The sequence below is a fragment of the Nipponia nippon genome, unplaced genomic scaffold, assembly GCF_047370975.1.
Source record: "Nipponia nippon isolate SJK-2023a ecotype South Korea unplaced genomic scaffold, ASM4737097v1 scaffold_2, whole genome shotgun sequence".
Lineage (NCBI taxonomy): Eukaryota > Metazoa > Chordata > Aves > Pelecaniformes > Threskiornithidae > Nipponia > Nipponia nippon.
Genome location: NW_028262336.1, coordinates 41,275,024 through 41,299,214, shown reverse-complemented (window position 1 = coordinate 41,299,214; position 24,191 = coordinate 41,275,024). Strand labels below are relative to the sequence as shown.

Below are 24,191 nucleotides of genomic sequence, written 5' to 3'. Positions count from 1 at the left end.
CCATGTGTGTATTACAAGTAGCTACAAAAAAAAATGTAAAAGAAATAATCGGCTTTTGCTTCACCTGAAATCACATTGTATTCAAGGGAGCAAAGGTACTGTCAGCATGCTGCAAAGTACCCAAGGTTGTTGATCAAATTTTCACTGTGAGACTGATCCCTTTGTTGATTAACATCAGGGTGAACTCCAAAACCAAGCTGCAAGGGGCAAGGCTTCCACTGGCTCTGTATTGGACCACAGCAGCATAGATAATCATTCTTGAAAGCAAGATTTGTCAGAATGCGAAGGAAAATCCAGTATGTCTCACAGCTACCACTTTGCTACTGCTGCTGGCAACTGTTATATCATAAGGAAAAAAAAACAAGGACCTATGTATATTGACCTGTTAACCCGTAACAATTAGTACCAAAAAAAATTCCAATATATTAAATCATAACACTCTCATCTAGTAGTGGTGTAGATGCATCTCTTCCAAAATTACATGAACTGACATTTCTGAAATGTAGAATCAAGGCCAAGGTGAAAATTCAGAAATACAATCTAGCCTAGATGTAGGCATGCATGAGTAAAAATTAAAGGGCAGAAAGTAGTCCTTATGAAATAGTTAATTCCTAGCTGCTTTAATCAGTATTTATTATCAATTTCCACATCTTTATGTTTAACATTGCTCAGTGGTATGCTCAGCTCCTTTTCAGATCAACTGTATTTCTTACTTTCATCTTTTTCTTTCCTGTCATGCTTTTTGGCACCTGTCTCCTTTCTTGCCTTTCCTTCCTCTTTCCTATTTGCATTTTTCTTCCTCCAGCAACAGCTGCTATTACTCTCTCGCTTCTATTCCCTGCTTTTAAAATGAACATGAGGAAGATTCTCAAGGTTGGTATTTGAAGTTTTGGTAGGCTACTGAAAGTATACATATCTCAGTATTTTTTTGTTAGAGAGAATTTAAGATTCCATTAATCTGAATCCAAAAGTTCACTGCACAAAAATACAGATGAAATCTGGCCCGTGGGTTGCATGTTGCATCGGGTCTTTTGCATGTTGTATTGAATTTATCTAAATGGTCCTTACCACTGTTTTATTTCAATATTTTCTTCTCTATTTATGAAACAATATTGAATGCATACTGTTTTCAAGTAGCATAGAGGTAAAATATGCAGATAATTATAGTGCAGTGTAGCACAAAACACAATGCTGCAAAAAGGAGAGCCATATGCCATGAGTGGAAAACAGATATTTTAACTCCAGGGATTAGAAAACTCTTTTTACAACACGGGCATTATATAGGGTTTTTACATAATAAATGCACCAATTCAGTTAAATTAATTATTAAAGAAAATTTGGGTTTCTACGCAAACTATTGAAAGATTATAAATTTAATATTAAAAAGTTCATTACACTTTGAATTATATTTGATATGAAATGCTCTGTACAGGAAACACCTAACAGAACTAATAATGAGGATCACACCTGCAGTTTATAATATGAGCACTCACAGGTAAAAAATTCTTAATACATTTCAGGAAAGTAAATTTAAGGAAATGACTACATTATTCTACCATAAATATTTAAATAAACTTTTTATTAAGTGGTCAAGAACTGACCATAAGGTTTGTAATTGTGAATCAGGAAAACCCTTTAGCAAAGTGTGCTTTCTTGAAGGAAACAAAAAAAGTAAAAAATGTTAATTTTGTGTCATGGACATCAATGGGACTGGGATCCTTTCACGGAGTGTATCTGCTATCATAAGGGAATCTACTGTTTGATTAATATCTGTGATAAATATTTTAAACAATCATGTTGACCCTTAAGAACCAACACTGATTTTCACAAATAAAGGAGTACTGTATATTAACAAGTAAACTACCATTGGACATTGCTCTGCATAAAAACTGAGCGGGGTTATTCCAGGGTTAAACCTCTTTAACTTAGGCATTTTTAGGTTTAGAAATTTTTATAATTCGTACTTGACTCTTGCATGAAATGCAATGGAAAAAGGAAATATAATAAGCCTTTTTCATGCCTCCAAACAAAGAAAACCTGTTCCTTTAATTAGCCTTTGTGCTCACCTCACATTACATCATTCTGTCCCACTAGAGTGTGGCAGGTTTGCAGCTTAAGTAAGTCAGCAGGTAGCATAATTTAAAATGTTCCCCCATGGACTGTGTGCTTTGCTCTCATCTGATAGTGTTAAAAGTGACATCAACAGTCATATTGCTTTTTAAACATTACAGTCATACAACAGCTTAAAGATATAATATGCTCTATAAACTTCTGTGAAGACAATTATTTCTCAGAAATGTCTATGCCCCAAACCAATCAAACAGGAGGCACGTGCACAAAGGTCTGTTCTGCCCACACACACCAAGAGCAGGACGGAGTCACAGATATTCCAAGGGAACACAGAACTACACCAACTTATAGGATATTTAAAAGCCAGAAATGCCTTTCAGCTATGTATTTGGGAATGTGTAGTACTGCTGTATGGAGTGCTGCTGCTGTAGGCAGGTCAGCCCTAGCTATGTATATGTACAAACAATGAGAAGGACACAAAATACCTTCTTTCAGCTTGTACTGCTTTTGCATAAAACCATACGAACCAAATAGACCTAGAGGCATTATATTTCCCAAAGAGTGTTAAAGCCACATTCCTCCAGTATCTCTTGTGCAACAGAACAAGGACAGCATAATCAGATATGCATACTGCATCCCTTACAGTGTGTGAGCAGGAATCATTGTGTCTATCTTCTCAAAACAAAAGACAAATGCTAATGGGAACTTTCTGACTTTGTATATTTTGTATTTTATCACAAACAGAAAGAGCCTCTTTCTCTTTTATTAAAGGAAAACAGTGAACCAATGTGTTAAATGTTTTCTTTTCCAACTTTTCCATTCTGGATGTCAGAGCTGGTAGTTGCGATTATAGTCTGTAAATCCTGAGTTTTAGAATAGTACGCAGTATGGTGTTAAGATCTATTTACAATTCTCATTGCCTTCCCTAGTTTTGATCTGCAGACTTCTACCGAGTGGGTTAAAATATGTTTCAGTATAAGAAATTTAAAAAGGAGAGAATGAAAAAAACATGAGACTGAAGCAGTAGCACAGAACATTAAAAATAATGGTTATTTCATACTACCCCATTCCAAAAAATGTTCTTACTGTATGAAGATAAAGCCAGCTTTTCTGATTAAAGTTTTGTTGTAAAATATGTATACACTACCAATAAAAATCATAAGTAGCAATAAATGACATTTTCTCTTGTTCTGAAAAAAAAAAAAAAATCTAGAGCCCTGACAAATACATCTTTATAATAAGCAGGCCATCGTTGAAAGCAGAATTATCCTAAATGAATGTCTAATTTACAGCTAATGATTTCAGGCTAATTTCATTGAATTCCTTAACTTCTTCCACACTTTGTGGTGACTGTAGAGGAAATCGAACGTGCATAATGTATGACCTGCCAAAAAACCAAGTAAACTACTTTATTTAAGCATCTCTATTTGTCATAAACAGTACAGCAGTAATGGTATTCTGTCCACCATTTTAATAATACATATATCGATCAGCTTATCTCAGACCTCCACTACCTCCTCATGGGTATCCTTAAATCTCTTTAGATGGAGAAACAGAGATTGTTTAAATTGAAAGATGAAAATATAATGAGAGTTGCATTAATAAAACTAACATTAATCTCTGTTATTAGAAAAGCAGATATTTTCAGTTTTAATGAATTCTAAAGAGAAAGAGTGCAACTAAATTAATTCAACATGTTTCCGAACCAGAATGTTTTTTAAAAATGGGTTTTGACCTCAGTTTTAAAAAGCAGATATCAATTGTGCCACCAGAAAAGTTTAATGTGTTGAAGCAGGAATTGTACTTCTTCTTAGGCACTGTTGCTATAGATTTCATGTGAAAGGGTTTCCAGGGAATTGTTAATAATTAACTTCTATATTCATAAATTCTATTTATACTGTTAATACAATCACCACACAGAAGATGTGGCAACTTTTAAAAGAATGAAGGAAAAAGCAGGCTTTCTGCATGATGCATAAGTCACTTAACTGAGATTAACAGTAACATGTACACTGTTCTTAATGTGATTTCAATAAAACATTATTATGACACTTAGTCAAGCAAAGAAAACTGTAAGATAAATAATGTTTTGATGAACACTAGTATTTTTTATCACTGACTAACCCCCTCTACACACACACACATTCTAAGACTTTGGCATAGACATTATTTCTTCAGGTGCCAAAAATAGGCAAAATGACCCACTATATATATAAGTTCAAACAAACACGTGCTATGTGGGTGTATTTGGCATAAATTCCAAATTGCCTCATCTAAAAAGCACCTCACATTTATAACGCAACAATGATTTTGACTGCATGGATATCTCTTTCCTCAGCTGAGTTCAAGCTCTCCTCTGGCATAGATTCAAGCATTTGAAATTTTCATCTGAATCCTACTCTTAAAATTTTTAAAGCCAATCTTGGCAACTAGGAACATTCTAATCATAAGAACCAACTTCTTTTCATCTCTGCTATGAATGTCTGAGGTATTCCAGATGGTCTTCTAAATGATAGAGAGGTTAAATATGTTTGTTTTTCTTTAAATTACATCTTTCGGGGAAAAAAAAAAATCAGCTTGTAACACCACTTTAGAAAAAGGATTCAGGCATAAAATCATGTTTGCATTCATCATGGCACTTCTCAACGGCAATCAGTTAAACTGGTTATAAATAACGTTCCCCTGCTGAGGCTTTTTCTCTTCTCCAATGAAGAATTTACCTGGGTTCACTTCTGGCTTTACCTGGCAAAAACAGTTCTTCACAGAAGGAAAGACATTGTACTGATATAGGAAGACCAAACCTGGAAGTTTGGGTCATTTAAAAGATTGGTCAGATCAGGTAGAGACTTAGCTTGTTTACTGAAGACTGATTTCCAGAACTGACATTCAGGAGAACAAAATGAACAATCAGCAGATTCTTTTTCTCAAGACCAAAATTCAACTACTTACTTTCACATCCAGCACTCTGAGAGCTAAGTTGTGTTTTTAAGCAGAAGCCCAAAACTCTTGAAAAAACCCAGCTTTCCAGGACTGTGCTCCAATTTTAAGCTAAATACTTCCATACTTGTGGTGCAAACCTTTTCAAAAGCATTTTTATTATGTTCAGAAATGAGCTAAGCTGTTCATTCAGATACAGCCTTTGTATGCGTGCTTCTCTGAAAGAAACTTTTAGAGTAACACAAAGTCCATAGTCTCCAGGGCAAAAAATACAGCGGGAAAACTCCAAGCTGCAAACATAGATTTTTGTCAAAGACAACCTGAAGTCGACAGAGTCCTGCCCTGATTGTTTTTCCCTCCTTCTCTGTAAAAGATCTTTGAAGAGCAGGCAGGGTAACCTAATTTCAAGGATTATGTTTTGTTCTTTTTTCCACAGGGAATCCGAATACCTACAACTAGAAAGGCCTCACATTCAACTACAGAAGTGCTACAGAACAGGAAAAGGAAAGAAGCCATATTTCTAAAAGGAACTAAAGTGTTCGAGCTTTGATACTAGATATGATGACCAAAGATTTGTGTCTGTATGTATCTGCATGTGGCAGAGAAGATAATCAAAAAGGAGAAGCGAGAAGATCTATTTTGGAAAGTCACTTTGCACCTATTCATGGTGCCTTACTTTTGTGCAACACTTCTCATACCTAAAAGTTTTAAACACTTCAGTTGATTGGTGAGTGACAGAGATATCACTTAGTCAATCACTGAAGTCTTGCCACCTTTATGATGAATTCTGGGAAACTTTCAAATAGCTTGTAGAACAACATAGAATACTAAAATTTTATGAGAAGTAATTTCTCCAGATGAAAAAATATTTCTTCGATCTAGGAGGAAAGGTAATGTTTTCAAATACTCACATATTATTCAGACGACAAAAGTTTTGTTGTAACAATTCTACACAAATCCTTCTCTAAGTCTTGCTTTGGCTCAAGAGTTGTCTTTGCATAAAGCGTTTGAGTTAATGTCATGCTGAGTTAAAGCAACATCTATATTGTTTCTTTCATCCTGATGTTCTGGATGGGCTTTAAAACTACTTTATGGAAGTTGCTGCAGACAGCTGGCTAGAACAGACCTCAGGCATTTCATATATCTTAACTTTCACAGAGGGAAGGGTAAAAAGCAATGGTGGTGCTCCATAACGTCATGGATGTTTTGGCCTCACTGTTCCTGTGATAATGCTTGGAGTCTCAAGTAAAGTTTTGTGAGAAAGACACATCCTACACATCACCTCTCCAGAAGGAAGACCTAGGAAATGTGACCAAGCAGCCCCTTGCAGCAAAGCATTATATTATCTTAGGAAAGCATTGTGCACTTACAGCGAGACTTTTTTTGTTCATCTTTCTCTTTGGCTTTCTTGGCCATTAGGTAAAGACAGGCCCTTGAGAAACCATATTGCCACTACCTCCCATCAGTCTGCTACTGTAGACAAATGCCTGTTTGCCTATGCCAAAAGCCAAGCCTGGTTGTATACGATATTTCCAGATGTTTCACAAACTCAGGGTTCCCAATAACTCCCATATTCTTATAACTTCCCATATTCTCTTTCCAAACTTGATCTTCTCACTATCTGTTCTCAAATGTGTCCTTCAGCATGAGGTAGGACAATCTATTAGAGCAATATTTATAATACAGCTACCTGATGAATGGAGAAAACACAGGTATTCCAGATCCAGTTTCATTTTATAGTACCGTTGCACATTTCTCCATTAAACAATAAAATCAGAGATTTAGGAACTTCAGAAACAATACCTTTTCTGGCAAGTTTCACAGACTGAAAGTTACATATATACAGCACAATGCTTTGAGAGGACGATCACTCATTTTGGAATATTCTCTTCTCACGGTATCAAGTTGTCTGACTGACAATTTAAATTATTCAATAGAAAATACATTTGTTCAAAATAACTTTTTATATGTCACACTGAAGTATACTTGGTCACCAAACGAGAGGAAAAAACCTCCCATAATGTCATTATTTTAACTAAAGACACACGTGGATGAAGGAGAGGAGAGCTAGAATACTACATCCAAGTAAATTCCAAGAAATGGAAAAGTGTATAGTGGAGAAATGTCATAGTATAAATACCTATATGGTTCATTCCAATCACTACATAAATTTACCTTTTAAACATGAGAGGACAATTTCTTTATATCCGTAATGTTCCTTGCCCTTGTTCTTATACTATTGGGCTGATATCAGCTACTCTTTTCACAACTGTTCCCCAAAATCAATAGCAAAATAGGGTTTCAAAAAGTACACATGAAGTTTAAATGCCTGATCTAGAAAAATTTTCAGAACTACTTATTTAATCCTCAAATAATATTAGGTTAGTATTTGTTCTGGCCATGAAAACCAGCTGTCTGTGATAGGTCTATTAAAATGCTGTTTTGCTTTTCAAAAAAGCCAAGCAGCTGGTAGTAAACACTTCCTCCCCCCAAAAGCTGATTTTCTAAGTTGTGTTTGAAAATTGTAGCTAGTAATGTCATGCAAGAAGTTCAGCTTTCATTGCCTCTAAAATGTATTTTAAAGGGTATCCTACTTTTTCCAACAAGAACTGTTTCGTGCAGCACTGACCTGCAAAACAAAAAGGAATGACCGAAAGATCATTTAAAAAAAAAAAATCATACCCTGTGAATATCATTCTGTTTCTGCACAGTGGGAAGATCTCCACCAATGGGTCCTTGCTGTTTTAATTCATCCTCCTTCAATTGCAGCCATGCCAGAAGTTCCTGAAGAGAGAGATGTAAACGCTTCCACTGGTCTGTACTGGCTTCCAAATGGGATCTGAAAGAATGTGTTAAATATAAGATATATTCAGGCACAGTGAAAATACAAATTAAATTCTACAAGCTTATTTACTGAGAAGATCTTAGTGTTTCATTAACTTAATGATTTTTAAATAGCTTCAGTAGCTTTGAATTAGATTCTGGCAACATTGATTTAAATTTGGTTCCACAGTCCTGGCCTGAAACATCCGTTCTTTTCCCATCCCTTGTTTTTTTTTCTTTTTTTTTTTTTTTTTTTAGTTTTCCTCTTAGTGAGCAATAGCTGTGTTGAATTGTCAGCCTCACTAAATGTGTACAAATATTATGCAGGACTAGCATGAGACTAGCATGAGAGTCATCAATTAGTCATCACTTAGGATTACTGAGAGATTAATTAGCTAAACAGTAGAGAGTAGTTTTCAACTCAGAGAAGAGCAAGCATTTCTCTAAACCACTACACACAAACCATTCAAACTCACACAAGATTCATGTGGTTGCTCACCTTTAAGATAAGAGCACTAATGCCATCCTTTCCCAAAAAAGTAATGAGGAAATTGTTAAAGCCAATAGAATCCCCTTACACTAGCCAGACGTCTGTGCCATTTGAACAGAGGTGTGAATAAAACTAATTGAATCACTGGAAAAATTAAAAGACAGAATACTGCTTTATACAAACAAGGTGTCCACCATAAGGACATCTTCTAAATATTTCCTCTGTGTATGTGTAAATGTGTTTTTTTAATACGGGATCAAGTATTGAGCTACTACTTTTCAGCAACTGTTTTCGGTGGAGAGAAAATGTGACTGAAACATCACTGGACTGAACAAATCTTCAATTTTGGATATACCAGAGATAAAGCACACTAAAATTTTGTCTTTCTAGGCATATGAATATGCTATTTTTTCATTGCTGGTCAGGAACAAACTCCTAATTCACTGCCAGGTAACATAAGAATTCCTCTTAGCAATTCAAACCAAAAGCAGTATTACATAACAGTAAAGTGATACAATGTACTGGAAAATAAAGACAGATTTTCTTTTATTTCATATATTTTCTGTTTAACTTCCAGCTTTGTTCATATAACATTTCTTTTTCAGTGACTGCACATAAAATCACATATTTTCTGACAGTGAAAATTCTACTCCTATATCTCATATAGAATGGTGTATAAAGAAATGTGATAAATATGGACTCAATGTTTTGCAGATCTTATTACTTAGTTTGGATATGGAAATGAGGAATTCCTGAAGGTAAGGACGGTTGTATTTCTTTGAACTGCTCTGTGGATCCTGTCTTCTTTCTAGCCTCTTACACCAGGGAACTGGAGTGGTGAGGAAAGAGAAAGGAAAGGGACAGATTAGCCATAGGCTGACAGAAAGCTCAGCTGCTGTGGTATGTGAGCTGATGGAAAATTTTCTCCTTTTTCAAACTTAAAGGCTATGTGGGAGAGACACACATAGACCATGCTGCCTTTTGATCTCTGCTCTCACAGGGCAGCTGTGGGCTGGGGCACCTCGCAGCAGGTGCTGCTGGGGGAGACTAGCCCTGCAGGCAGTGAGGGCTGGGGAAGACCCAGGATGCCTTTGAAAGCAGCAAGGGGGGAGAGAAGCAGGGATATTGTATGGGGAGTTGCAGGAGGCAACAGCCAGAGCAAGGACTGCAGGGCTTTTGGAGAGAACACAGTCAAGGAGCCAAGTTTCTGAGTCGGTTAACTCCTGTCTCCCATGTTTATCTCGGCAAACGAAAGCTTCCAGCTCCTCCAGACAAGGCAGCAACTGGAGGCAAACACTAGGGTCTTCACTTCTTCCCTGATTCCCCAGGTTTGGCCTTACAGGGAAGAAGTGCAAAATGAGTGACCCAAAGTGGTTTTGTTACTGCTGCTGTGCTCTGACCTTCCCTAGCTTGGTGAATGGTTTCCCTGAACCCATCTTGTTCTGCCCTTGTTTCAGCTTTGGGAATACATGTTTATGTATGTGCATGCTAAGTGTACGTTATATGCATGCACTCATACATTTATAACTGTGTTCAAGCATGTGCAGACTAAACAGATAATAGGAAAGGTTTTAAAAAATGAGTGCTTTATAAAAAAGGATAAACTGTGCTGACTTATCAGAATGAAAGAAAGGTAATAATAGAAATGAGCTTGGCTTCTCTTGATATCTACCATATATTTTATCTAATTTAGAAAAGAATGCTCACCTAAACCAAGCGACAGCATGGGTGTTCTGTTTCAGCCGTCTAAAACTTAGGCTAAACAAGGAGACTTGTGGGACTGCTGCCTGGGGAACATTTCATATTTCTGCTCTTATACCTCTTTTGCGTAAGCATTGCTAGTTATGATGAAATCCATTCCATAGTGTGTGATATACAGAAATAGCTCCAAGCAGACAGATTGAGAACAGCCTGTTCATTTAGTCTGAGGGCCAGCAACATTTAAATTGAATGTCTTAGAAGTTAAGAATTGTTTCTTATCCTAATCAATAAGTTCAATAAGGTGTTGAACACCTTGAGCTTTTTATTGAATGCAAATATTTTAAAGAGGAGGTCTGTTACTTTCTATGTTTAATGCAAGAAGTCACTGTGACATAACTAGGGTTACTATTTCTGACTCGATTAATGGCAGCAATACATTGAACTGCAAAAATTGAAAGACAGAAAGTTCCATATATTTAATTACTGATATTTGGCCAACTGACTGTTTTTCTTATCTCAAACATCGCCACATTTGGGCAAGTTCATGGGTGAAAGAAGAAAAAATTCTCAGAGAGACCTTGAAGGGTTATATCCTTCTTCTTTTGCTCCTCAGAAAAAAAAGGAGGAATCTGTGTCTCTCTTTGTTTCGCTACTAACATCTTTTCAACCTCACATCCTTCATTTATTTTTAATGATTGATGTTATGAAGATGGCTTCTGTCATTACACAGACTGACCTCCCTCAGGGCCTCAGCTGAAAAAAGCTAATATTTCATACATTACTTTGAAAAACACTTTTGCCATTTGCTGCCCTCTGAACTACCACCAACACACAGCAAGCAAGCAAATGAAAAAATGCCCAAGACTGAATGCAACAGACCTGGGTTGCCTATTGTAAAAGTTGTATTTCTGAAGAGAAGCCTCCTGGACAATTTCTTTTGAAATGCAATCTTCAGCCCATTGAAGCTGGTACCTCTACTTCATCACTTGTAACTTTACCATTTATTATAGTTTTCCTTGCAAGGAGAAGTTTTTCCTCTTGTGACACTACCTATGAATTTCCTCTTACCCCTGAATTTTATTTGGTAGTTCTGTCCACTCTCCAGACAACAGCTAAAATCTTAAATAATGTGTCTTCTCATTTGCAAGGCTGTTCTTAGTCTTGCACTGAAAATAGCAGCCTTAGAAATAAAGCTTATCATAAATATAGGTTGTTTAATAACTTTCTTTCATGACTCATTGATAAGCCATACCCAGCTCTAGAAAAAGCCTACATTTAGAGGGGGTACAGTTACTGTTTAAACATGCTAATCTCTCCTTTTGTAATTACAAAACCTCATCATATGCTTCAAATCCTAATCCCCTACCATCATTTTCACACCAAAAAACCTAATCATTCTTACAAAGTTAAGCCAACATTCAAAATAGCACAGATCATTTCAAAATGGACAGAAATAGTGCTATCAGAAACAAAATTAAACCCTTTTATGGGCAAAATGCAGCAGTCCACCTTACATGCCAACTGTAGGCTTTCGCTTAAGTTCAGATCCTACCTAATGTTTAGAGATTTCTTCCTAAGCTCACTCCATCTGAGGTTCATGTTATCCAGACGTCTCTGCAATAGGGCTGCATCCTCAGAGCCTTCCAGGGACCTCAGGATTTTCTGCCCGTTTTCATCCAGGTTGTGGAAGATGTCAGTATGAGCATCGATTTCTGCCTGTAGTTCCTATGGAAACAAAAGAAAACAATACGTGTGATTTTTTACAAAATCATAGAAAATATAACTTCTCAAAAGAGTAGAAAAATCCTAAGGGTAACACAGAGTTAGCACAGATTTTGATTACTCCTTCTATGGCAATATCATGTACTCTATACACAGGCATATCTCCCTTTCACATGAAGGCCGTTTGCATTGAATAATGACTTTTTTTCCATACAGAGCATACTGAACAAAATTTAGCGAGTTAGAAGTCTAGCCTTTGACAGGCAACAAAGCAAGGACAAGATATATTTACTATGCTGATGAGGAACTCAAAACCCCACAAAACCCTCAGGATCTCAGGTAAATCTGACCTTCACATGATACGTCTTCCTGTGCAACATTTTCAGTTTGAGCTGGGGACTGCAACACCGGTCCTGCTGCATGGCAATTCCAAGAAATCTACGCGTCTGCAGCAGCCGAGCTTTAAAATGCCAAGTTCACTTACATTCTGTTGACAGAATGCATTTCGGAGCACAGGCCTCAGCAGTCAACAGCAATAAACAGCCACTTTGTGCTATATCAAAACACTGGTCAGGGCCATGGCTGTAGGAGGGCCTGAGAATAGCAAGGACCTAGAATATGCAACTGGCAGCTCATGTTGAACAGCCAACTTTTCTTATCGCTTTGTAACTGCAGGCCAGCTCTACATTTTGAATTCATTTTTCCCCCTCATTTTTAGCATGGCTGTTTCTGCCAAAAGAACATTCTTTAGAGAGCTGCCTGGTACCAGCATTCCTGCCTGCCCACACACTCAATGCAGCCTTTGTACGTTGGCTGCCCTTCTCCAAGGCATTTGCATGCTGCAGCTCCACAAGGTCATAGATTCGTTCGCAGTGAACGGTGGTTGAATCAAGCTCTTTAAACAGAATATGAAAATAATAATAATAATTTAAACATGTACATACATGAGCACACATGTACTCTATATGTAGCCACATACGTACAAAAGTACTTTTACTCTCAAACAAAGAAGCACGCAAAGAAACAAAGAAAATGACCTAGTGAATAAAGCTCTGCATTTTCTCCTGGGATGCCTAGGCACTAAGATTTCTGGCGGTGGTTCCTTGCTGCCTGAAATGGGAGTGCTGGGGATGAAGTGTGAAAGGGGAAATGATTTATGGCATTTGAGAGCAAGATCCAGTGCTAACTGAGCATCACAGATAGCCCCCAATGGAAATTTGTTGTAATTTTCTTTAGAAGAATGACTTTGAAGGAGGGGAGCAGACAACTTGTCTACTTGGTGGGTTCCTAATTGAATTGGTTTTATTTGATATTTTAAGTGCAATGTTAGCTGTACTGAATCATGAGTAGATTGTTCTTGTTCACCTACTACTGTTCCAAATGTCATTTGCTGTCCTTTGCTGGATACCTATTTCTTGCACAGTAATCACTAGCACTGTATTTGGAGCAATTTCAAGGAGGGCTAGGAATGTCTTTGGTACAGTATAGGAGTTCTTATCCAACTATTTCACTTTATCTATGGTCATCCTAGCAGTAAAGTAGTTAGGAATGAATTTGGAATACATCAGAGTTAATTCTGCAGAATACTGTATTATAAATATTGTATTTATTTATTGATGTTAAATAGACAATTTAGACAATTTTTTTAAAATCCCATTATTAAGGTACATAACCATATATAGTACTGCAGGTATGAATGCCCTTAACTTGAAAATTTTTACTTTATTTCAAGTCTAAATGTTGCTAGCTTCAGCTTCCAGCTGCAATATTTTATTTTTGTTTGCTTGACTGAGGAATACTCTATTACCAAATTTGTTTCTCTTCATGTATGCATTTGGAGGTTTTATTTAAGCTGGGTTAAGTATCACAAACCTGATGTAAACAGCCAAAGCAGTATGTAAGAAAGGATAAAGTTCACAGTAAAAAAGTTCACTTTTAGTGTCTGTATACTTCTAAGGTCCTTCCACATTTAAAACCCGGATAAATCTATTGCTGAATGAAAGAATTATCATATGCACTACCTGTTGCACAAAATACTTAGATTTTAGGGTAGTGATGGAAACAGCTGCCTTTTCTTCAGCAAGCATGTGCCAAGAAACATGTACGTTGAATAACTATTCACAGTAGGAAGTTGTCAAATCCATGCCCCCTTGGTGTTTTACCGCACATACACTCATAGCATTTTATAACACAAAATAAAAAAAAAAAGCACTTCCACATTTTTCTTGTTTTCAGAAAAAGTGTCTTGTAGTCTACACATTCCATGCTTTTCTCCTAACACATACGCATTTCTGAAAATAAAATCAAGCTATATCATTTTTATTTTCAGAATACTAATAGTATCACAATAAATCTGGACAGTTAGTTAAATGGGCAACAAACATGAGAAGCGAAACACTCTTATCAAAAGCTTAGTATTCGAGCTGTGGTTTTCCTTATTCCAAATTACTTGTGTAAACTGCACTTCTAATGCTCCTAAAAGTAGTATATTCCAGCTATGCAGGAAGCCTATGCTGACAAAGAAGCAAGACAACAACAAAGGTATTTACTCCATTTTGGTTGGTGCATTTCAGATCCTTTCTTTGTGACTCCTTCACATCCCAAGAGAAGCAGAGTACATATAAGAAAAAGATCTATATGCCTTTTATTTGTTTTCTGAAAAAAGTAATTTCCATGTTTCAAAAATACAAATGAAAGATCAATATGAACTAGATTCTTTTTCTTGACAAGAATAAAGCAGGAAGATTATTTCATCTCATAAACTGCTAAGATATTTGCAAAAGTATGCTATCATTACACATCATACCAAGAAGCATAGCATATAGACCAAATAAGGACCATTTACTGCATTTTCATCTTTTCCAATGTGTTCAAACACATGGAGGAACTGCAGAGGAAGAAAAATCAATCCTGGTACAATTCTACTGAGTTACAGTTGGACTTAAGTTGACTCTGTAGGCTGCATTTTTGCTGTAGTGGTTATAGTGTGGAAATAGATTCCCTTAAAAAGAGCAGGTATCAAAATGAAAAACAATGAAATAATACATTGGCTACAGTAACTCATTAATGAGTAGTGGTTATTAGCCTAAGTTAATTTTCAAATCTACATCTTTTTGATCACAAGTTACTGCTTAGAGTGAGCTGAACCGCTTAGAAAGAATTGCCACCCCATCAAGGGCAGATTTGCCTAAGAGTTTCAGAGTGAAATCCTCCTTTATTAAGATGAGCTATATAGTTAGATGATAAAAGCTACCATAATATTTGTTCACAGAAACCTTGCTGAATAGATATTACAGGTTTCTACACATTTAAACATGTGAATTTACATTATTGTACTATATAGAATAAGTCTAGAACTAAGTCACAGAACTACGAATGAAAAAGAGATGAAATAAACTTGTCTTAAGGGGAACAATCTTTTTGGGCAAAACAGGGCGAGGAAATTTGCTCTGGCTGTTTGGCTTTTGTCCTGAGCCCTTGAAACCTCTATGCACAGTTTCAGGGGAGGAGTACACTAAGGCTGTAAGACAGCACACCCAATACTGCGATGAAGCTAGGGAATGGATATATTTCTTACTTGCCCAACTCAGTTCTCCCCCTTGGAACTACTGCTAGCATTCTCCATAGGAGCATACATCCTCACTGCCCTAATCCTCTTGGTAGGTAAAAGAAATTCACCTGTGGCTCCATGTGTTTTATTTTACAGAGCCCTGTAAAATACAGCAGAGCCATTGTTGTGAAACCTAATGTACTGGAAGTCCCGTCAGCCTCCACATAGCAGAGACAGTCTTACAAGAATTCAATACGGCTTGAGATAGTTTATCAGAAATAATTAATGAGTGTCAATATCCTTCATATCCCACATGCATGACATATAAAGGACATGCCATATGGCAAAATCTGCCATTATTTTGGCAATACATCAGTGAGGGATTGGTAGGCTGGAAGTAAAATGAAGTCCTAGAAAGAAGGAATTAGTTACACTAGTTGGACTATGCATGAGTCAGACTAAGACACAGAAATTAATGCAGCACAGCTGACAAGACATTTATCTTTTATACAAGGTAGAAACAAAATTAATTATGTAACAATTTAAACAAATTAAAACACTTATATCCTCCTTTACAACTCAGTTCCGTCCTTGGAATTGTGCTTTTCATTTCCAATGAAGCACTTTACACTTTCTAGGTACTGTACAAAGTTGATAATGAAATAAAGGGCCTTAATTGAGGTATGAGGGCTCATAAAATTAAAGACAGCACCATCTGAGGAAAAAAAAAAAAAGATCTTTATTGACAGTAATTTAAAAAATAAAGTCAGTCTGCATAATTACATACCTGTATTCAAAGCATCAGCAAGTAATACCTGTGTGTACACAGCCCAGAAGTACTACATGTTACAGGTACTATTTCTGTAATACTAATACTGAAATAGCTAGAAAAGCTATCATAAAATTACTCAAAAAAACCGAAAGATCCTTACACCTCTATAATCCCTCTCTGTCTGTGTAGTTAGCTGAACCAATCGTCCCCTTTGTATTTATATTAACAGAGCTTATTAAATTTCCCCTAAATAATTTCTGAAAAAAAAAAAAAAAAGCTAAACATTTAAAATAGCTTAAATTAGTAGCATGTTTACTTAAACCTCTTATACTGGACAGACAGTATGAATAATGTAATCCTCCTTTTTCCCATTTTCCTTTTTTTCCTCTTTTCCTGCCTTTCTTTTCTTTGTTCCCCTTTAGCTTTTCTTTTCCTTTCTTTCCTTCCTTGCTTCCTTTCTTTTCCTCCTTTGCTCTTTTCCTTACCTTTCTCTTTTCTTTACTTCCCCTCTTTTGCTTCCTCTTTCATTCTTTTTTCCCTTCCTCTTTCTTTTCCCTTTCTTTTCCCTTCTTCTTTCTTCCTTTCCTTTCCCACCTTTCCCTCTTTTTTCCTTTCTCTATTTTTCTTTTTTCCTTTTTCTGCCTCTTTTTTCTTATTCTTTCTTCCTTTTCCTTTCCTGCCTGTTTCTTCTCCTTTACTCCCTTCTTTTCCCCTCTTTTCCCTCCCCTTCCCCTCTTTTCCTTCCTCTCTTTAAAATACAACCTTCTGTGAGTAAAAAACTTATTTTTATATTCTTTTGTGGTGATCTAAAAATTCCTCAGTAATGTGGGTTTCTTTCTGCTTTTAGTTTGCATTCTCATTATTTAAACAGCATTTCAGGTGCCTGGACAAGGCAGAACTTACAAACTTTTTTCAAACCAGTATTTTTTTTGTTCTAACAATACTACTGTGCAAAGCACATCTATAAAGAATAGGTTTCTGCTCTATGGACTTGAAGGGGAGAGAGTAGCTCTTAGGGCTTGGCATAGTCTGTGAATTTCTACCAACAGGGGAGTTCAGCTTGTATAACCAAAAAAGGTTTCCCTTTCAAAGTTTTTTTTGTAACGTCCTTATGGCTTCTACAGATACAGGAACTGGAGTCACTGTCTGTATTTCGCGATTCTGTCCAGCACGGCTTAGGGACTGGATTTCAAATTAAACATCCTACTTGCTTTTATTTAATTACATCTCATCTCCAGCAAATCTCTGATTCTTCCTAAAGCACTAAACTCTGTGACGGTTCAGAGAGTTTGAGACTTTTTTTTTTTTATGCCCCTGCAGACTCCAGCAGCCTTTGGAGGCACAAAGACCCATGTACATGGCACCACTTGCAGGATCACAGCTTATTCTTCTGTCTGCTAGACAGAGGAATGGTTTTGTGGGTGATATAGTTCTGCGGATGTTGAATTAATGGGTACAGAACAGCAAGTCCAATGCATTTTAAGCACATGAGTGGTAGACTGAGTGCAAGATGCTCTTGATCTATTTCTTTTGTTTCTGGCAATAGAAGGCCAGTTTGCACTACTCTTTAGGACAGTCTGTCCTTGTGAGCTAGTCATTATCTTCAAAGTATTTGAACATAAAGAAATGTATTGAAAAAAAAAAAAAAAAAAAAGAAATCACTTGTTCCAGATTGAAAATACTGTGATTTAGATTAATGATGGAACTAAATAATGAAGTATTTTTCCTGCTTTGCAAGACACTACTGGTCCAACTGCAGTGTCCTCTTTAAATGTCATAGTTCTTCTAAGAACCGGTTGTTGGGTTTTGCATTTGTTTCTTTTTTTTTTTTTTCCTCCTTTTTTTTTTTTCCTCCCAGATCAAAATACAAATAATTGAGATAAGATTTTGGGACCTATTTTGTTTCCAAACAGTCTAACAGTGATGAGTATAATGTTTTCTTATCATATAGACCACTTTAGCTAACACAACCAAGCTCTGTCGCAATGAACAAAGTGGAAAAGAAGCTCTTGGTCCCGCCATCAAGCTTTTAAATAATGTGTTCTCCCAGTCCATAAGCAGAACTTTTATTGGATCTTAGAATGAGAGCATTTACTGAGCAATTTCCATAATGATAAAAACTTCTCAAATGAGATTTAACATGTAATTAAAGGGCAGACTTATTGAGTTAAAAGCATTGTTGTGAAACGGCTATACATCATCATGCCATGAAGCCTCGTATTCAGCTAGCTTATGGCATGACCCCAATTCCAGTCTGGTATGATTACATCTCTGAGTTTCATGCTAATTACTTGATTAAAAAGAAAGATAAAAAGGTCTTTTCTATTGGGAAGATAAGCGTATGAATATCATTAAGGCATTTCTAGGGTCCCAACACATCTTTCAAGATAACAAAGGATAAGAGTTAGTCTAGCAGAGAATCAAATGTTGATGAGTGGAAGCTAAAAGTATAACTTTGCTCTGCAGAAAACAATCTGTGCAAGCTGCATCACTGTTATGGTTTTCTAGGAAGGGACCAAATTTCACATTTGAAAACTTCTTTTATCTAAAAGAAGACACAAAATCTTTGTTTCACAAACTGGGCCCTGTCTTCAGAAAAGTTTCTTTATAAACAGGCCAAACAACCTTCAATTTAGGTTATTTTCAGATTGCAAGAGATTACATGGTACATCTAAGGATGATGCCTTGCTGACAGACAGTAACTGAAAACATGGTGTGGGCTTCTTCATTTCATTAACAGTGAGCTGCCTCAGCTATGGAGTAGTAACTCTTCAGAGCACCAACCCAATCATTTGAACATATGCTCAAGTGTTTATTGTGCAGATCCTCATTTGCAGGGCTGGCTTTTCAGACATAGCACAAGGCCTTATATTTCTCCCTTGTTCACCGGGAAATAATCAAATTTTTACGAGACCTCTAGCAATTAATTCATATTCAATTATAATTAAGTATAAATTATTACATAATTCCATGTGTTTTGGAGGAGTTTATGGATTTCTTGGTGTGTTTCTTGAAGACTGAGAAAAACCCTGAGTGACTACTTTCATTTACATGTAATGAAAGTACAAATAAATAGATAAAATACAGAAACCAATCTTTAAACATACAAAGCTTTCTACATTTATAGAGATAGTTTCACTTAGGATTTGATCCAGTCAAATCCTTAGTATTAGATTAGAGAAGCAGAAGCTATTCTGGTAATAGTAACTTTAATGGAAATTGTTATTTTTACTGTTTGTCTATTTGTCTTGTCATTATACCTAGGATGGAAACCCTAATTAGAAAGAAACATCATAGTAGTTTGAGGTAACTCTAAGGCAGAAAAATTCCTAGTAGCCACAGCAATGAAGAACTTCAACTGTATGATGTAACTATATGATATTTATTTTACTACCATAGCCTGTACTACCTTTCAGGTAAGCAAATGAAACAAAGCGAGCAAAGCATATGTATTAAAGAGGGAGTTGTGACTCTTCTATATGTCAGAAAATTGGCTATCATCTCCACTGAGATACGTAAGAATGGGCTTAGATATCTGCCTTTGAAAACTCTGTATTTGAGGGTTAGGTGAGTAGGAGGGAAATAGCATAAATGTGCATGTAGTCACACACACAATTTTCTGAAAGTAAAACCATTAGGCCCATTACAAACTAGCATAGTTTTCTAGATTTTAGAAGGTAGTCTGCTCCCAACAAATGTGCAGGTCCTCACCGCCGTACTTCAGTGAATGTCTAGTCCCATTACACCTCCACATTCTGTCAGCACATTCACCCTGTCAATCTTTCGGCAATCTTTCTGCATCAAAATAATTATACTGCTACTTTCAGCCTGTCTAATTTTGCCCCCTCCCCATTTGCCAGAGGTGAAACAGTAGCAGCACAAAGGCAACATCATCCTCTGCAGGAACATTTACTTCCACTCAGTTACTCAGGCAAGGTCTGAAAATCCTGCTGGATAATTTGGAGAGCATCAACCTCCACTAGTTCCACTGACATCCCAGTACTTCAAATTAATACTTATTATCTCTTACAACAAGAAGCCAGAAAGGGTTAACTGCACAACTGTCTCAAATCCCAGAGAAAAAAAAATCTTACAAAAGAAGAAAGGCCAAAGTTTTTTTCCCTACACCAACCCATAGTGAAATATACCTGAGATTTGTTAATTATAAATGACCATTACTAGAAGAAAAATTATTTGTACATACAAGATTGTATATTTGTTTCACAGAAAAGGATCTAAGGTTTCAATGCACCAAAACGTAACAGTAAGACATCTCATATTTTACCACCTATGGAACTCATATATACTTTCACTCTTTCTCAAATGCACAAACATATGCAATCCTCTTCCAAACCCTTTTAAAATAAAAATTAAGAGCATTTTATAATTAAATTAAACTATTTTGGTTCTATACATTATCCTAATTCCTTCTGTCACAAATCATTTTTGCGATCTTTTTTTTCTTTTTAAAATAAATTCTGACATTTCACATTTTTGTTGAGAACATCTTTGACGCCTGGGGAAAAAACTGGTATATCAGTTTCATAATATGATGTTCCATTCATCAAAACAACAGAAAAATCTTATTAAAACTCTAAAGGGAACAATGCAGAACATAAAGCAGAAACTAGAGGCCTCATACATTACACATTATTAAAACTGGTTCAAGCAGAACAATAACTGCAATGGTTTTAGGGCTTTTTTTAGAAGTTAGCATTGTTTCAAAGACAATGAGATTTCAATAAGGAATTTATACTATTTCAGGTGTTGCTCTCTACTAAAGTGCAAGATCCACTGCAGTTAACATTATGCAAGAGGGAATGCTGAAAAAGCTCCAATGCTTCTGCACGTACTTGTGTCAAATCCTTCCTACCTGAGGTGTCCTGAGGCAAGCCCTGGGAGGACAGAAACTTGGGTAGCATAAAGGGCAAAAGTACACTTAATCTAGATTTTCAGTGGGAATACAGGCCATGCTAGTGTGGCCTCAGGATCTTCGGTCTTTGTAGGTTTTAAGCAAGAGATATCAGAAAACTTACCACAGAGGAAACCACCCTGCGGCAGTCAACTATTAGCAAAGTTACTTCAACCCTTTGATGTTGGCTTTTCCTGTCACCACAAAACAGAATTCACCAAGTGTTGGTCAGTTTACCCATTAACAATGAACACGAGCTGGGTTTAGACTGCCATGAGACAAGTTAGTTTTATCCTCCTGATGATGTTATAACCGCAACCCTGCTCAGTATGAGGGGTACCACATGTTCAGATACCTGGTGAGAAGCCAACAGGCCAAAGCTACCATCTGTGGGATTATGGCACCTCCCCGTGTGAATGGCCCCCCCTTTAAATGCAACAAGGGACAGAGCCACAGAGGCTCAGGTAGCCCTGAACAGCTGTTGCCAAAAGGGCTGATATGGTGATGAAAGCTGTCAGCCCACTGCAAGGTCTTGAGGGAAACATGGTGCTACAGCCTCCATCAGCGGGCTTTTCCTTCTGACCCTCCAACCCAAAATCCTCAGCTGCCTGCTCACACCAACACTACTCACAACACCAGGACTTCCACTTTTAAACCAGTACTGTGCTTCTGTAAATACCCCAAACCCAACAGCCAAATTAAAATGCATGGCATTACTTCTGGTCTATTAACTTGTTACTGTTAACCCGCACACGGAGTTGTTTAACCATTCAGTATGCTACTGTATTGGAGAACTGCATTTGTGAGGAATTTGACATAAGAGGAAAAGTTTCATCCTCATCAGTTTTCAGCTCAAAGAATTACCATCACTTCCAGTTCTTCCAGAACAACCTGAACCACGGAGGCAGCGACACACCCAGAAGTATGTTCTGCTATGAGTTACTTCAGATGATGTAAGAATGCATGTTGACTGCCTTGAAATAAGGAAATAACTGCAGAAGTTCAGAATCTGAAAAAGGAAGACATTTTTAACAACCTTCAAAATAGTAGCTTTAACTATCATCTTGATTGGTGTCTCCGTGGCAAAGTCTAGTCATATTTTGCTGCATCCAAAAATCAAAAGCAAAGTTGAACAGGATGCCTGTATCGAGGGGTCTCTGAATAAAATTTACATCCTGAAAGTATTTATTTGGTATTTTCTTGGATTTCCTAGCAAGATGCAAGCACTCCCACCATAAAGACAATTTCAGGTTATTTTTTCAATGATATTTATCATTTCAATGACACCACCAGCAAATTCTGACATACAGATAAACTCGTTTTTTAATCTTAACCTTTTTTTTTTTTTTAAGAGAAATGCTTTTTTTGGGAAAAAATCAACTTCTGTTCATATTTTTCAGTTTGTCATTAAAAAAAAATCAATTAATTCAAATCATTGACTTTCTCAAATTCACTAATTAAAAAAAATACACTTGTTCCTTCTATGTTCCCTTCAATTCTGGTAAAAGAGAAATAATTTAATTACCCTAATAAAAATTAAACAATTTTAATTTAGAGGCCATATTGGTGAAATCATGTAAGTGTTTTCATCTAGATCTAGATAGGAACAATCAGCTCTGAGATCTGCACATTGAGACAGCCACTTGGAACCATTATTTATGCCTTTTCAAGGCTTGTTTATATTTTGTTGGAGGAAAAATGAAAGCCTACCTTAATTTTGCCCAAAATAAACACTTCTAACACTAACAAAAGAAAGATCACAGCCAGAGAGATCAATGCAGATACCATTATGGAAATAACGGTAAAAGTACCTGATACACTAATATATCCAGTTTTCTGTCTCAAAAACAAACCCCAAAGTCAAAAAGCAAAGAAAAGTGAAATGCACACTTTTAAAATTAAAGTGTACTTAGTACTAAAGGAGGAACTGAGGTGGGTCTGATGAGCATACAGTAATAGAAGTCATATAGCAAATATATATGGAATGAAAAAAAACCCAAACCCTCCTTCCTACAATCAGACACTTTTTCTTTAAATTTAAAAAAGAACTCAAGGTTTAGATATGTTCTCAGAAGACAGACTACACTCTTGTCAGTAAGTCAATATATTAGGCAGATCTTAAATACTGTAAGAAAGTTATATGCTCCTACTTAAGTTCCTGTAGAGATCAAATATGCCACCTTCTCCTACTGTCACTTCAAAGTATGCCATCCAGGCCCAAGTTTATACCATGGAATTGCTTTTATAGCACTTCAGTCAAGATTACTTATCAAACACTTTATAAATTGCTGACATAGGACACTGCAAGTACTTGACTTCAATACTAATTGCATCAAAGTTGCTCTTATTGCAGAAGATTTTTAATATGTTGCTCTCATTAGTCTTGACAATACACTAAACGTGACACAAACATGGGGCTGATAGATACTTTTTCATAAACCAGTTCATAAAATATCCCAATGTACTACATGCTAATAAAATCTATGAATACGCTCAGAAACAGGACTCAAATATCACAGAAAACTAAAGACTTTGCTCAAACACACAGTCCAGCCACATTAGTAATACCACCTGAAGTTGAAAAAGTCAGGTGCTGAGGAGCACTGCATGGTACCACAGGCAATCTTGGAAGAGACACTGTCAAAACCAACATACTAGATTGCAACAAAAAGGAACTGGCTATCAGTTTATTATTAAAAATAAACGCTAACTACTACTAAAAAGGAGAAATAATACTTTCAATGAAAAACATTTAAAATGTGAAAAGCAATTATTATGGAAACCTGGCTTGCCATACTTGTTTCACTCCCACAGCAGCTTTTGCAGCAGCTGTATATACCAAAGGTTTCTGAACAGAATTCATATAACATAGTCAAAGATACTGACAGTAGCTGCTTTTGTATAAATCCTGCCGATAGTGGCTAGGAGAAGCAGTGTAAGCTGAGTTAAAACAGGACTGCTGCCGTCTGAAACTGGCCCTCCCAGATTCTCTTCGGATTCAATCAGAGCACAGCCAACGCACGTTAAAAAAAAAAAAAAAATACAACCCCACATTCAATTTCATTCTGAAAAAAATACACTTTGTTTATACACACCTATTAGTTCTCACATCTATCTGTATCAAGCTCAGAGAAAGACAGAGCATCATTTTTACCAAAAGATTACTTTGGACTGAATAGAAATGTCCTCACTCTTTCTATACCTAGTTTTCTTT

The 24,191-nt window shown here is 36.4% G+C and overlaps 1 protein-coding gene across 8 annotated transcripts in view; it reads right to left on the bottom strand.

Annotated features, from left to right (window-relative positions):
• Positions 1-24,191, bottom strand: part of DMD (dystrophin) — a 1,304,666-nt gene that overhangs the window by 190,840 nt on the left and 1,089,635 nt on the right. For all 8 annotated transcript variants that reach the window (XM_087759563.1, XM_087759562.1, XM_087759568.1 and 5 more), the window contains 2 exons: positions 11,574-11,746; positions 7,690-7,846 (listed from right to left, as the gene is read on the bottom strand). In XM_087759563.1, coding sequence (XP_087615689.1) covers positions 7,690-7,846; positions 11,574-11,746 — 330 coding nt within the window. The remainder of the gene's footprint in view (positions 1-7,689; positions 7,847-11,573; positions 11,747-24,191) is intronic.